Source organism: Lolium perenne, chromosome 2, assembly GCF_019359855.2.
Source record: "Lolium perenne isolate Kyuss_39 chromosome 2, Kyuss_2.0, whole genome shotgun sequence".
Taxonomy (NCBI): domain Eukaryota; kingdom Viridiplantae; phylum Streptophyta; class Magnoliopsida; order Poales; family Poaceae; genus Lolium; species Lolium perenne.
Window position 1 is genome coordinate 241,963,542 of NC_067245.2, and position 14,952 is coordinate 241,978,493.

The window sequence follows — 14,952 nt, forward strand, 5'->3', positions numbered from 1 at the left end:
GTATTTTCTCTTTACTCTTTTTTTTTTTTTTGAGAACACAGTACAACGCAGACGCTCACAAACACGCACGTACAAACACACCCCTATGAACGCACGCACGTACACCCTACCCCTATGAGCACCTCCGAGGGACTGAGCCGGCATATCTTGAGATTGACGAAGTCACCACTGACGCCTCGCTGTTGACGGGCACGTCACCTACCACTGAAAGCATAGCGCCGGTTAAATCGTGGAATAAATCCAGGTAAATGCAAACACCCATGTCAAGTCTAGGACTTGAACCTGGGTGGGCTGGTTCCACCACAAGGGACCTAACCACCAGAGCCAAGCTCTGTTTGCATTTTCTCTTTACTCTTGAGAGTCTTGTGTTACCAATTTGCATTGTTTTCCTCTTCTATAATGCAAAATCAAAGCACTTATTGTTCATGGTAAAAAATACTTTGGGATAGTGTTGGCGTCCGAAACCCACCGGCGAGTAGCGACAGGCAACACGTAGAGCCAGGAGGCTCCCAGGACTGCGGTTGGCCCTGGTCCCTCGAGCGACGGCCCGCAAAGCTCCGGCACGCACGTCCGATGCTGGTGCAAGGGCGTGCCACCTGACCTATACCTGGTCAGGAAGGTGATGATTTGCTTCGCTTAGTTTCCTGCATGGCATACACGTAAACATTAAATACGAGTCTCGATCGGCTCTCAGGTTGTCCTGTGAATCGGCTCAGGGAGCCGATCCACCCATGATTCGTATGAGGTCTACGATAACATGGTGGTCCTGCTTGATCAATATGAAGCTAAAACGACCTACGACGATTTAGGGTTTTCACCACATAATCGGAACATCCTACACGTGATTGAGCCTGGCAGCCACGCAAGATGATAATAAACCAGCCCTAGATAAGGCCTAAAAACCAACATGAAGTTGATTCCCGGAACATCTTATCTAGGGCTAGCAAACCACACCCGACGTGCTACTGGATCCTTCAACCCGTTTGCAAGGCCTAACTATGTAGATATTAAACTAATCCTTGAAGAACAAGGAGCAATCATAACAGATCGGATCTACTAACAAGGATCAAGCAAGGTGCTGCCCTTACACCTGAGATAGATGTAAAGGCAGCTAGATGTCTAAGGGCAGCATGGATAAAAGCATATATCACGATAAAACAATGCTAACCCTAACACATCTATGATAACTACGTTGCTCGCCATCAACAAGGCTTCAGCACGAGCAACGCATGAACAACGAATAAACGTATACTGCCTAGATCGCAAGATGCGATCTAGGCAGCATGATGCTTACCCGGAAGAAACCCTCGAAACAAGGGGTTGGCGATGCGCCTAGATTGGTTTGTTGTGAACGTGGTTGTTGTTTTTCTCAATAACCCTAGATACATATTTATAGTCCGTAGACTTTCTAACGTGGGAATAATCCCAACCGTGTACGAGCCAAATTTTACCTAACCGACACGTATCCTACTATATTTACAGATACACGGGCAAACTAGCCCAAACTTCGCGTACAAGGCCGATTCATGTATATCTTCCGTGCATATTCTCCAAGCCCATCTTAATCACGGCCCACCTCTGATCCGGTTAAATTCTGGTGATAACAGATAGAGGCAAGGGTTCTCGATGACGGTCATCGAGGGTTGTAAATGAAAGATAATTTGTAAAAAATCTGAAAGCCTTCTAACATTCATGTAAAGTAGGTGAAAATTTTCAAACAATTTTTAAATCCTTCTATAAATCATGGGAAAATACATAATTTAGAAACAATTTTAAGAGTTTTCCAAAATTAATGAAAAAATAGGTGATAATTGAGAAACAATTTTTACTGCCTTCTAAAATATCATGAGATGATGATTTATCAAAAAAAACAGAGCCTTTTGTCAATACCACTGGTTTCTGAAACTCCGCCAACCTCTACTGTACGCTATTAATTCCCTTCATACCAAGAAGATGCCGTGGCATTTACATTTCGATCGAGTTTGGACACTGAAGATGATTAGCCAGCCGGAGCATGCGCGCCTCCCAAGCACGGCGGCCCACATGGGGTGTGCTCCGGTGTCCCCCCCCCCCCCCCTCCCCTAGCTCCACATTTTTGAGAAGTTAGAGCTGCTCCAGCTTTTGGTATAATTACGTGAAGTTGAATTCGTGAAATATAAAAATGCAGAGCACACTGGGACGCACCGCGTGATCGCTTTAATCTTTGGCTGAAAGTCCATCTGGCCCGTGGCGAAGTATTTCCTGGCGTTGGAGTTGGCCTGGCCATGATGGTGAGGATGGCTATGGCAGCGGCGCTGAACCACCGGGCACTGTCGTGACCTTCCCAAACACCGGGTAATTAGAAATATTGAAAACGCGCTCAAGAGAGGAGACGGATTTGAAAATTTAACTGCAAGCTGCTCTAGCTTTTGGTACACAAACATAAAAAAACACGGAGCGCCGTAATTTACATCCGACTGCTACTAATTTGACTTCATCGTAACATGATTTACATTTGTCGCTACTGAATCATGGACTCCGGCGAACGAGTCGACGTACCTTCAGCTGAAGTTAAACTTGTCTGATTCGCTCTCGCCGCCGCGCAAATCGAGTTGTACCTCGCTGCCGCCACCGCCAGGAGCTTGCTATCGCCGCCACTACGTCGCGCGTCGTCTCACCCACGACGAAGTTGGTTGAGGCGGTCACAACAAGTTTCTGGCGGCGGTGGCAACAAGCTACAACTCGATTTGCGCGGCAGCAAGAATGATTCAGACAAGTTTGGCTCCGGCTGAAGGTAAGTTCATTCGTTTGTCGGCGGCCTCGATTCGGTGGCGGCTGGCGTGAATCACGCTGCGGTGAAGTCAAATCAAGGAGAGTCTGGGTATTGGGAAACATGCCCAAGAGATGAGGGGGGAAAGATAAAACGTTTGTAACATTTTGGTCACTTATCGGTGGCAGTGGAACGTAAATAAACAACAAATCCATGTTTTTGTGTTCTGCGGAACCAACTCCACGTATTTGTACCAAAAGCTGAAGCAACTACACATATTTGTACCAAAAGCTGGAGCAACTCCACGAATCAAAACAAAAAATCTGAATCGGCTTCAGTTTTTTAGAACGATGTAGGTGAAGGGGGGGACACCGGAGCAATCACGGGCCCACATTGCGACGATTCTGCAGTATAGTTTCAGTTACACCGAACCGGAGAATGAGTACAACCCGCACAAGCAAACGAAAACGGAGTCTCTCAGCATACGGATATCGAGTTCAATGCGACGGGACACGGGAGGGGCAGGTAGGTGTAGCTCATCCACGACCATGCCCGCCGGCTTGACGCCGGGGCATTGAAGGAGCCCAACCCATGCCGAGCCCGAGCCGGTGTAATCCTGCGCGCCCAGCGAGTTCATGTCCAGGACGGAGGTGAGGCCACGGCTCTTTCCTTTTCGATTTTCCCAGTTCGCCATCATCACGTACGTAAACTCGCCTGGCGTGAGCATAGATCCAAGAGATCCGATGCCGATCGTATGCATATGATGGTGAGCGCGGGCCGGGTGCCCTGGTTTTCTGAGCCCTGATGATGAATTGCCATGGCTCCACAGCCGAAAATACATGCGCACGTATTGATGGCCAACATACATGCGGAGGCGCAGCAATTCAAATGCATGGTGGATTGGTTGGCACATGCAACGCAGCAAATTAACCTCTTCGCTGCAGCGTCCATAAAGGCGTGTTTCATCGTTTCGGGCACCGATCGATCGGCGTCCTCCGCGCTCGGACCACCCACCCGGCGCCGCGCCTTACCGCCATTTTGCACTCTCCATCTCCGGCCATTTATGTCCACCGTGTACCCTCTCCAAGTCTCCATCCCCACTCTCTCCACGCTCGATCGGCTTTCTGTCTACCTATCCTCCCTCCTTCGGCTACATAAGGGCATAAGGCCCTCCAACTAGCCCTCCTCCCAGCAAGCTCACTAGTAGCTTAGTAGCCTAGCCACCATGCAAACCACAGCTCATCCCTCTGCGCACCTTGCCATGGCGGTGCCCAGCCCAGAGACAGAGAGCCTCCGCTGCTCTCATCTCCGTGCCAGCCCACGCTTCTCCCTGGGCACCTGCCGCTGTCTGGTGCTCTCCTCCATGATCAAGCTTCTTCTCCGCTGGTTCGACGAGCTACCGCGCTGATCGACACCGGCCCTATCCTCCCTGAGCTTCATCTCCACCCCAGCGCCATCTTCTTCCACCGTCACCCCCTCGTGCGTGGTCTGCCGTCCATCCCCCTTGAGCTTTGTCTCCAGTCTAGCCTTTCGTTCTGCCCCCACAAGCAATGTTCGTGCGAGGGTGCCGGAGCAGCTTGTTCTTGACCTTGCAAGACTTTGCCCTACAGGAAACTCTTCTACGAGGAGTGCCACTTCCGCTCACCCCTACCAACCATCTCATCTCCCCTCCTCCAGTCTATCCCTCTTGAGCTTTTGTGACTTTAGCAGCTAGCTACTGGCAGCGTCTGTGTGTGACGCTGCTATCTTGAGTTTTAAGTTTCGGTTGCATCCTTTGTCACATCTTCAGTCATCTAGTTTCCCCCCCCCCCCCCCCTTCTTTCTTTCTTTCTTTTTTGTGAATAGAGAATTAAGTCATCTAGTGTTGTATTTTGCCGTGTTCCGAAGGGTCTTTGCCGTGTATTTTGCCAACACGGCAAAACCAAGTTTTCCCGTAGTGCCTTCTTCCCAGTGAGTTGATGGTTTGTTGTCTACCTTACTTAGAGTCCATTGTCTCAGCAAGATAAGCTAGGCAAGATTATTTTCTAAGCCTAATGTTAAACGTTGTAATGCAACGTGGAGCTATTATATTGTCCAATTCCAGTTTGTGAGAAAGGAACCGTGCATGTGATCGAATTACCACAGGGGTGCAGCATAAAAGATAGTACAAGTCTTGATTTACGGGGCATATTTTGCATGCGTACTGTGCGTGCACAGCAGCGTTCTTTAATATGCTGTGTACCCTCGGGCTGTAAGCAGCTGCAATCAAGTGTTCACCAACATTTCTGTGGCCAAAAAGGCCCCCACACGCCCATGCAGAAAGAACAATACCAGCCTCAAGGCCATTCAGAGGTCAGAACTCACATTAATTAACTAGCAAACATGCCTACTTCCCAGTCTAACATCAACCATGCACTGTAAAATATGACGAAGTTTGCTTTGTAAACAGAAAACCAAGTCCTGACTTGATCACATCCCGTGCAAGACAATACCTTCCAGGGAAAATCGATCTTACTCGTTGAGATACATATCCTTGTATATCCGGATGTGTATCTTCTGTAGTTATGTATAGCGATACATATCTTAGTATTGATTATTGGGCCCGCCTCCTTCCTTGTATAGTCGAGGACGTGGCCTATATATGTAACGCCATATGCACCCAATCAATACATTGTGAGTTGCATCCCTCTCTACATGGTATCAGACACCTACCGTTCCTAACCTAGCCGCGGCGCCCCTCTCTCCCCGCGCGCGCCGCCCCACCCTCCAACCCTAGCGTCGCCGCCCTTGTGCCGCCGCCGCGTGTGCCCCTCCTCACGCCGCGCCGCCGCGCCTCCCTCCCCAACCCCGCGCCGTCGCCATCCCCCGCGTGCGCGTCATCATGTCGTCGGTCTCCAACGGCAGCAACCCCTTCGCCTACAACCCATGGACGGGGCTCATCCACGCCTACAACATGCCGGTGCCGCGCCCGCCGACTCACCAGGTGCACTTCACCGCGACACCGCCCTACGCCCCGGCCTACCACGCCGCGCCCGCACCTGGCTCTTACGCCGGTGGCGGCAACTGGTTTATGGACACGGGCGCCTCGTCTCACATGGCCGCTCACCCGGGTAACCTTTCCCATTCCTTTCCCACTTCCATCGAGTCTCGCATCATTGTCGGTAACGGCGCCGGTCTTCCTATTTCTCATATTGGTTCTGCTAATTTTCCATCTACTTCTAAACCACTGTCTCTCAATAGTGTCCTTGTGTCTCCCCAGCTTATTCAGAATTTAGTCTCTGTTAAAACTCTTTCTCGTGACAACTTTGTGACTGTTGAATTTGATGCTTTTGGTTTTTCTGTTAAGGACGCCCGCACCCGAATGGTCCTCCATCGATGTGAGAGCCCCGGCGATTTGTATCCGGTGATGTCGCCTTCCACCCCCGGCGCCGCACCTTGTGCTCTCTCCGCAGGCGTTGATCTTTGGCATGCTCGTCTTGGACATCCCAGTGCTAACACGCTTCACCAAATAATGAGGGGTTTCTCGTTTTCGTCTACTAAACAGTCTTCACATAGTTGTGAAGCGTGTCGTCTTGGTAAACACGTTCGTCTTCCTTTTAGTCAGTCTTCCACTATTGCGTCTTTTCCTTTTGAATTAATTCATAGTGATGTATGGACCTCTCCAATCCCGAGTAATTCAGGTCTTTTTTATTACCTAGTTATTCTTGATGATTTTTCTCATTTTGTGTGGACGTTTCCCCTCCGTAAAAAGTCCGATGTCGCCACCACTCTCACAGCCTTCTACGCCTATGTTTCCACCCAGTTCGGTCGCCCCATCCACGCCCTACAAACTGACAACGGAAAGAGTTTGACAATGTCGCCGTCCGCACCCTACTCTACTCTCACGGCACTATTTTCCGTCTAACATGTCCATACACGTCCCAACAAAACGGTCGCGCCGAGCGTATACTCCGCACCCTCAACGACTGCGTCCGCACACTCCTATTCCACAGCCATGTTCCCCCCACCTTTTGGCCTGACGCCTTAGCCACCGCCACCCTTCTTGTCAACCTTCGTCTGTGTCGTCCCCGTTGGAACTATGCACCTCATCACCTCCTTAACGGTTCCCCTCCATCCTACAACGGTCTTTGGATTTTCGGTTGTCGTTGTTATCCTAGTATCGCCGCCACCACTCCTCATAAACTCGCCCCTCGTTCCGTTCCGTGTGTTTTCCTCGGTTACCCGGCTAACACCAAAGGCTACCGCTGCTATGATCCGGTTTCTCACCGCGTCATCACTTCCCGACACGTGTACTTTGATGAGCATTGCTTTCCTTTTGCACAGAGACAGGTGGTCGCCACTCCTCCTTCGACTACTGATGGTCCCCGGCGTCGACCCCCTGCAGGTCCGCCGGCTGCAGTGCCCTCGAGCACCGACACCGGCACTCCCTCGACGTGCTCCGCCGCGCCCTTGAACTCGTCTCTGTGCGCCTCGCCACCTCTCGGGTCACCCTCGAGCCATGTCTCGGGTGACCCCACGCCGACACCCGCGCCGACACCTGCGCCGACGCCCGCCTCGACGCCGCCTGCGTCGCCCTCGAGCCTCAGCTCGGGCGCCGCGCCGTCTTCGCCGGGTTCAGCCACCTCGACGCCGCTTGCGTCGCCCTCGAGCCTCAGCTCAGGCGCCGCACCGTCCTCGTCGGGCGACGCCTCGCCTCCGGCTCCGCCGCCGCCTCCTCCGCCACCGGCCACGGGGCCCCTCACGCGCGCCCGTGCAGGGATTCGCGTCCCGAGCACGCGGTACCCCTCGGACGAGTACGTCTGCACCGCGTCGACTTCCGCGCCTTCAGCATCCACGCCATCGCCCCTGCCCGGCTCTGTCCGGGCTGCTCTCCGCGACCCGCAGTGGCTTGCGGCCATGCAGGACGAGTTCGACGCCCTGCAGCGGAACCAGACATGGACGCTTGTTCCCCGACCCCCTCACGCCAACATCATCACCGGGAAGTGGGTCTTCAAGCACAAGTTCCATCCGGACGGTACTCTCGACCGTCACAAGGTGCGGTGGGTGGTTCGTGACTTTCGCCAGCGTGCCGGCGTCGACTTCACCGACACCTTCGCCCCGGTTGTCAAGCCCGAGACGATCCGCACCGTCCTTCAGCTCGCGGTCTCCCGTGCGTGGCCCGTACACCAGATGGACGTCTCCAACGCCTTTCTTCACGGCCATCTCGAGGAGCAGGTCTTCTGCCAGCAGCCCACGGGTTTCATCGAGAGCGCCCACCCCGACCATGTGTGCCTGCTCTCGCGCTCGTTATACGGGCTCAAGCAGGCCCCACGCGCCTGGTACTAGCGCATCGCAGCGTTTCTTCACCAACTCGGCTTCCGCTCCACCCGCTCCGATGCCTCGCTGTTTGTGTACAACAATGGTGCCACCACCGCGTACCTGCTGCTCTACGTCGACGATATCATATTGACGGCCAGCTCCACGGACCTCCTGCGACAGATCACCGAGCGTCTTCGCGCTGAGTTTGCCCTCAAGGACTTGGGGCCCCTGCACTACTTCCTCGGCATCGAGGTCGTACGTCGCACCGACGGCTTCTTCCTTCATCAGCGCAAGTACGCCCACGAGCTCCTGGACCGCGCCGGTATGCTTAATTGCAAACCCGCGGCCACGCCTGTCGACACGAAGTCCAAGCTCTCCGCCACGGATGGTTCGTTGGCCACGGATGCGTCTTTTTATCGCTCCATCGTCGGTGCCCTGCAGTACCTCACCTTGACCCGCCCCGAGCTGCAGTATGCTGTCCAGCAGGTGTGCCTTCACATGCATGCTCCGCGGGATCCTCATTGGGCTGCGGTCAAGCGGATCCTCCGCTACATTCGTGGCACCATGGACTTCGGCCTCTCCCTCCACGCCTCCACCGCCACGGACATCGTCGCCTACTCGGACGCCGATTGGGCAGGCTGCCCCGACACGCGTCGCTCCACGTCTGGCTACTGCGTCTACTTCGGACCTTCGCTCATCTCCTGGTCGTCTAAGCGACAACCCACGGTCTCTCGCTCCAGCGCCGAAGCGGAGTACCGGGCTGTTGCTAACGCGGTTGCCGAGGTCTCTTGGCTGCGGCAACTCCTCGTTGAGCTCTCATGTCCTGTTGCCAAAGCCACCGTGGTCTATTGCGACAATGTCTCCGCCGTCTACCTCTCCGCCAACCCGGTCCACCATCGCCGCACCAAGCATATTGAGCTGGACATCCACTTTGTTCGGGAACAGGTGGCCCTTGGACACATTCGAGTACTTCATGTGCCCACCTCCCAACAATTTGCGGATATGATGACCAAGGGTCTCCCTACGGCATCATTTGAGGAGTTCCGGTCCAGTCTATGCATTCGACCAGGCGACGCTTCGACTGCGGGGGGGTGTTGATATACATATCCTTGTATATGCGGATGTGTATCTTCTGTAGTTATGTATAGCGATACATATCTTTGTATTGATTATTGGGTCCGCCTCTTTCCTTGTATAGTCGAGGACGTGGCCTATATATGTAACGTCATATGCACCCAATCAATACATTGTGAGTTGCATCCCTCTCTACACTCGCTGCACATTCAGAGTACTTATTCCCATCTTTAGATTGCTTGGTTAACAAACGAAAGTCCCAGCGTAGGCTTACTTATCAATGACACCTCATTTCAGGATAAACTTCGATTAAAACAAGTGAAAAGGCATGTCTGAATAATAGTATTAATCATGCTCAATTATTGGCACATCATAAAGAAAACCCAACACTTGCTGTTCCGCAGCGATTGCTCAAGTACAAGACAGAAGCATAAATTCCAAGCAGAAGATAGCGCAGTAGCACGGAACGAAGGTGTAGACTGGACTGAGGACACTCTCAAACAGAAGATTTTGACGGGCCCTGGAAATGTCCCTGCTCATTCCGATTGTCAGCCTGGTTTCGTGAGACAGAAAAACGCTGATGAAACTGAAGAAAGCAAGGTAATATTGGCCTGTTGAACAGATAATGTTCCACCAATTTCCACAGTAGATGTTTTTGAATCAAACAGAGGTCATATGGTGCAGCACGCTAAAAGATCACTGAAGGACAGAGGCATAGATGAACTGCTCAGCGCTAGTATATATGAAATTCAACATCGAATTTGAACTCTCAAAATGCTAGTACTACATGAAATACTCAGGCAGGCATAGTAGAAATATACGCCTCATGATAACTGCCAAGGTGTGCCACTGTAACATTGTAAATACCTGTATGATAAATCCAGTAAGGGCCCGTTCGGAACGGAGGGATAGAAAATGCAGGGAAACCAGAAAACATAGGAATGGCAAAGGAAGGTCGATGCAAAACATAGGATCAAAAGACCATAGGAAAACGTAGGAAAATTGGTTCGGTAAAAATGCTAGAGTCCGTACTATTTCAGCTTGTGTGAATAGTACATTCAGCAGTAGTTTATTTGGTCGCAACCAGGTTGTTCAGTTTTTTATTGGACTGAATCGCTCCTACCTCACCGAGGCAAACACGGTGGCATTTTTTAATTTGATTCACAGCACCTTGCCTCGGTCTTCCACCAAAACATGGGGTCTGGGTGCATGTTTTCAATCCCGTGAAATTGCCACTGTAGATGAGATTTTCCTTTGGAAAACTGTAGATGTTTCCTGCATCCCGAACGGTAGTAAGGAAAAAATTCCTGCGTGAACAGTATTCCTTCGAAAATCCTGCAGTTTTCCTCCATACCGAACGGGGCCTAAATGTGGGTTTCCCAAATATATGAGGCTCTCGGTGTGACGACTCTGCAATATAGTTTCAGTTACACCGAATCGGACAATGAGGGTCTCGAACCATGCGGATATGTAGGTCATCCCATGCCGGGGCATTGAAGCCTTGAAGGAGCCCAGCCCAACCCATGGCCGAGCTGGTGTAATCCGCGGGCTGCCGATTTTTCCCCATCATCACGTCCACCCGCCTGGCGTGAGCATGGAGGAAAGAGATCCGATGCCCATCGTATGCATATGATGCTGATCGCCGGGCGCTCTGGTTTTCTGAGTTCTGGTGGTCTGATCCATCATCCATGGCTGCACTGCACGTATTGATTTCCAAACATACATACATGCGCATGCAGGCGACGCAGCAAATTAACCTCTCCGCTGCAGCGTCCATAAAGGCGTGTTTCATAGTTTCGGGCACCGATCGGTCTCCCCCGCACTCGATCGGACAACCATTTTTCACTCTCCGGCCGGCCATTTATGTCGACCGTGTACCCTCTCCATCTTCACTCTCTCCGCGACCCTGTCTATCTATCCAGTCCTAGCTTGAGTTCGTTCGGCTACATAAGGGGCTGGGGCTCCTTCCCCAGCTAGCCAGCATCCTCCCTCCCAGCAAGCTCACCATTACCTACTACAATAGTCACCATGCAAAGAACCACCGCTCTCCCTTTCGGGAGCCTCGCCATAGTGACCACCCGAGAGAACCTCCACTGCTCTGAGCTCCATGCCAGCCCAGGCCTCTTCCTAGCCTGTCGCCAGCTCATGCTCGCCTCCGTGATCAGGCTACATCACGGCCTCTTCGAGAAGGGGTCAAGGGGACGACGTCGAGGATCTGGAGCTGCCGTGCACCGTCGTCATCGCTGCGATGATCGACAACCGGCTCTATCCTCCCTGAGCTTCATCTCCACCCAAGCAATCTTCCTCTGACCCCTTCCACCAGATTCCGTCCTCCTTCAGCTACATCTCCAGTCTAGCCATCTTACTCTCCCACCACATGCATTTTCTCTCGGGGAGACTCTGCACAGGTCCAGGAAGAGGTTGTTCTTGACCTTGCAAGGCTTTACCCCGCCATACGCTCTCCTCCTGCTTGCCTGCATCGTGCTTGACTCTACCAACAATCCCGTATCCCGTCCTCCCGCCTATCCCTCTTGAGCTTTTGCAACTTGAACAACTAGCTAGTACTAGCAGTAGTAGTAGATTTTGTGTGTGTGACGCTGCTATCTTTGCCGAACTATAGAGTTTAGGCTGCATCCTGCATCGCCGCTTCAGTCATCTAGTTCGTGACTTGGTGTTGTACTGTATTGTTCTTCTTTCTGGTCTGTTGCTGTTTGTTATTTTCATCGTTGTCTCAAGCAAGATGTAAGCTTAATATTGTATTGTCCAGTTCCAGCTTGTGAGAATGCAAGGGTGCAGAGGTTAATCAGACCAGTGCAGCACAACACCAAGCAGGCGTCCACGTAAAAGTCAGAACAGTCTTGGTTTTGCTGGGCATAGTTTGCATGCCTACTGTAGGAGCAGAGCGTTCTTAATATGTTCTGTACCGTCCCACTGGACGCTGCAATGAAGTTGCTCACCAACAATTGTATGGCCACGAGGACCCCGCCCATTCAGAGGTCAGAATTCAAATTAACTAGCAAACATGCCTACTTCCCTTATCTCAAAAAAAGAAAAGCCTACTTCCCAGTCTAGCGTCAACTACTGATAACATGAGCCAGTTTAAAACATGACCCAGTATATACTCTGTAAACAGAAAACCAAGTCCTGCCTTGATCAGCCCATGCCCCATGGGCAATATCCATCTTACAGATACTCTCTGCATATTGATATAAATGGACAACCCAGACGTGAAATGAAAATGGTTCCTAGATTGCTCATTTAGCCAACCCAGGATAGACATATATATCAAGGCAATGATCGATGACACCTCATTTCAAAATATACTTGGATTAAACAAGTGCAAACACATGTCGGAGTAACAGAATAAGCATGCTCAATTATTACTGAAGAATAAAGAAAACCAACACTTGCTGTTATGCAGCGATTGCTTGAGTACAAGACAGAAGCATAAATTCCAATCAGACGATAGCGCAGTAGCACTGACAAAAGCGGTAGACTGGTCTGAGGAGACTCTCAAACAGAAGATTTAGAGAGGCCCTGGAAATGTCCCGTTCTCCCTCTGCTCATTCCACCTGTCAACCTGATTCAGTGAGACAAAAAAACGCTGATGATACTGAAGAAAACAAGGTAATTGTGCTTCGGATAAAAGTAAAGGTTCCATGAATTTGCAAGGATCCAAAGAGAGGTGATATGGCCCAGCATGTTAACGAATCATTTAAGGATTGAGGAATAGATAAACAGCTCAGCACTATGTGTAAAACTTAACATTGAATTTGAACCCTCAAAAGGCCAATATATGAAATGGTCAGTTGAGAACAAAAAAATTACTCAAGGCACATCGCAAATATATACCCTTCAAGATAACACCGTGTGTCATTGGTGTAGCTGTACGATAAATCCAGTCATTGTTAGTTTTCCAAATAGAAGCACGCTTTCATGCGCCTTCTTTATATATTTCTAAGATTAAAAACTATATTCATGTCATCAGGTCAGGTTTAAAGTTGCCAAAACCTAAGGATTCTACGTTAACAGGTATTTTTTTCACTGCAACCACAGCTGCAGTCTGCTAATCGCTGCTCAAGAGGAGGATATTGTTATTTGTAAAGTATCCAAATGACTTGAAAAATTAATAGAAAGTCAAATAAAGAGAAACTCATGTGCTACTTCCTATCCTAACTGAGTCATACACAGATATTGACAGAATCAGTTAATTTCGTAAATCCAGAGCAATTTTCTGATAATCTACTGAAAACAGAATCAGTTAAATTCTGGCAGTTGATGCATTAATGCATCGACTACTACAGTGGAAACAAAGGTCATTGAATTTCAGATAATCTACTGAAAACAGAGACCACACTGTTTAAAATCATAGTTCAAAATATATTGCTTTTGCAGTTGAAAGTAATGATAATGATGGCGGTAAAACACTAGTACAGTATAGCCACATGAAGTAAAGGCACTCACCCATTCAGCTGGGCAAAGAGATCGGTAGTACTTGGCAAATTTCTCACATTCAGAAGTGTCATCCCCTTTGGCACTGACGCACCTGGTTTCATGAAATTTCAAATGTTTAGGAAATGTAAAACATACTTTGCGCCAGTATAGTGTACACTTACTGCAAGTATAGTATATACCTGTGGAACTCAACATAGCGAGTAAAACAGTGCCTGGACTGGTTTGTGGTAGGAAAGCGGAAGTCAGCTGGTGCTGTCTTAATCTCAATCTGGTACATAAGCAAAATATGAAACGGCAAGGTCAGGGCAGCGTAAAGAGAACAGAAATAAAGCTAACCGCAATGAGACAAAATTTGGGAGACAGTTACAAGGTTCAAAATAGAAGTAAATTTGAAAAAGGTTTTCAGTCAAACTTCCCAACAAACAGTAACCATGACGGTGAAGTTCTCTTGAGAAAAACATGGATAAACTTTGGGAACATAAATCTTGCATTTCACAGTCTGATGGTGGCGTGTAGTGTATAGATAAAATGGTATGTATGGATCCGGTGCAGGGATGGTGGTATAATCGTTTTTTGTAAACACCACTATCTGTATACTGTAGACACGCTATAACCATAACAATCCAACGAATCTCCCAAAACCCAAGCACCCAATGGCCATCACATATAGCACTTTGCTACTAGCCTACTACCTCTAACAAACAGCTGAAACACCGCCAACACAGGTGGTTCTGGGTCTCCCGTCCCAATATCAACACTGATGACGCACAAGTACCACATTGCAGAACAAGCCAGTCTTAACAATTCGCCTTATATAGTTACTAAAATGTCATGATAATTCACCCTGCATTCCATCTTCTTAATAATTCGCCTTACAGTTAGAAAAATGTCATAATAATTCACCGTACGATCCCTCTTCTGATTTAGTACGATCAACCACAAAAAATAGAGAAAATCATGTAAATTTCCCAATACAGCAAGACCCCAATCTCACGACAAGAAATGGAAAAAAAAAACTACCAATCTACCACAAGGATACGAAATAGATTAACCTAGGGATCAAGATTAAGACAGGCATCGCAACCCAAATCACGCGCGGATAGACGCCTCACGGACCAGATCCGCGCGAGGACGAACCAACTCTGACCGCGGCGCGATCGACGAACCAACGAACGCAACATACGGTACGCTCCGGAACGGAATTGGATCGGGAGAGGGAGGTTCTGGAAGGTTCTCTCACCTCGGCCATCTCGGGAGCTGGAGATCGGAGGCGAGGAAGGAGTCGCGGCGTCGCTCGGCGGATAGACGGGGACGGACTCGACGGGAATGGAGAGGAAGGGGAAGAAGAATGACGTAGGCCCGGTCAAGGCGGAGCTTAGTATTCGGATCTGGCCCGT

At 50.0% G+C, this 14,952-nt stretch overlaps 2 protein-coding genes across 2 annotated transcripts; one reads left to right on the plus strand and one right to left on the minus strand.

Moving 5' to 3' along the window:
* The first annotated feature begins 7,897 nt into the window (after positions 1-7,897).
* Positions 7,898-11,944, plus strand: LOC139835765 (uncharacterized mitochondrial protein AtMg00810-like). Its single transcript, XM_071825631.1, has 3 exons — positions 7,898-7,993; positions 8,054-8,414; positions 11,868-11,944. Exons 1-3 carry the CDS (start codon positions 7,898-7,900, stop codon positions 11,942-11,944), a joined length of 534 nt encoding a protein of 177 aa, XP_071681732.1.
* Positions 11,945-12,411: 467 nt separating this feature from the next.
* Positions 12,412-14,952, minus strand: LOC127335415 (cytochrome c oxidase subunit 6b-3). The gene is made up of 4 exons (XM_051362073.2): positions 14,796-14,952; positions 13,735-13,823; positions 13,565-13,646; positions 12,412-12,680 (listed from the first exon to the last, which is right to left on the minus strand). Exons 1-4 carry the CDS (start codon positions 14,802-14,804, stop codon positions 12,627-12,629), a joined length of 234 nt encoding a protein of 77 aa, XP_051218033.1. The 5' UTR covers positions 14,805-14,952; the 3' UTR covers positions 12,412-12,626.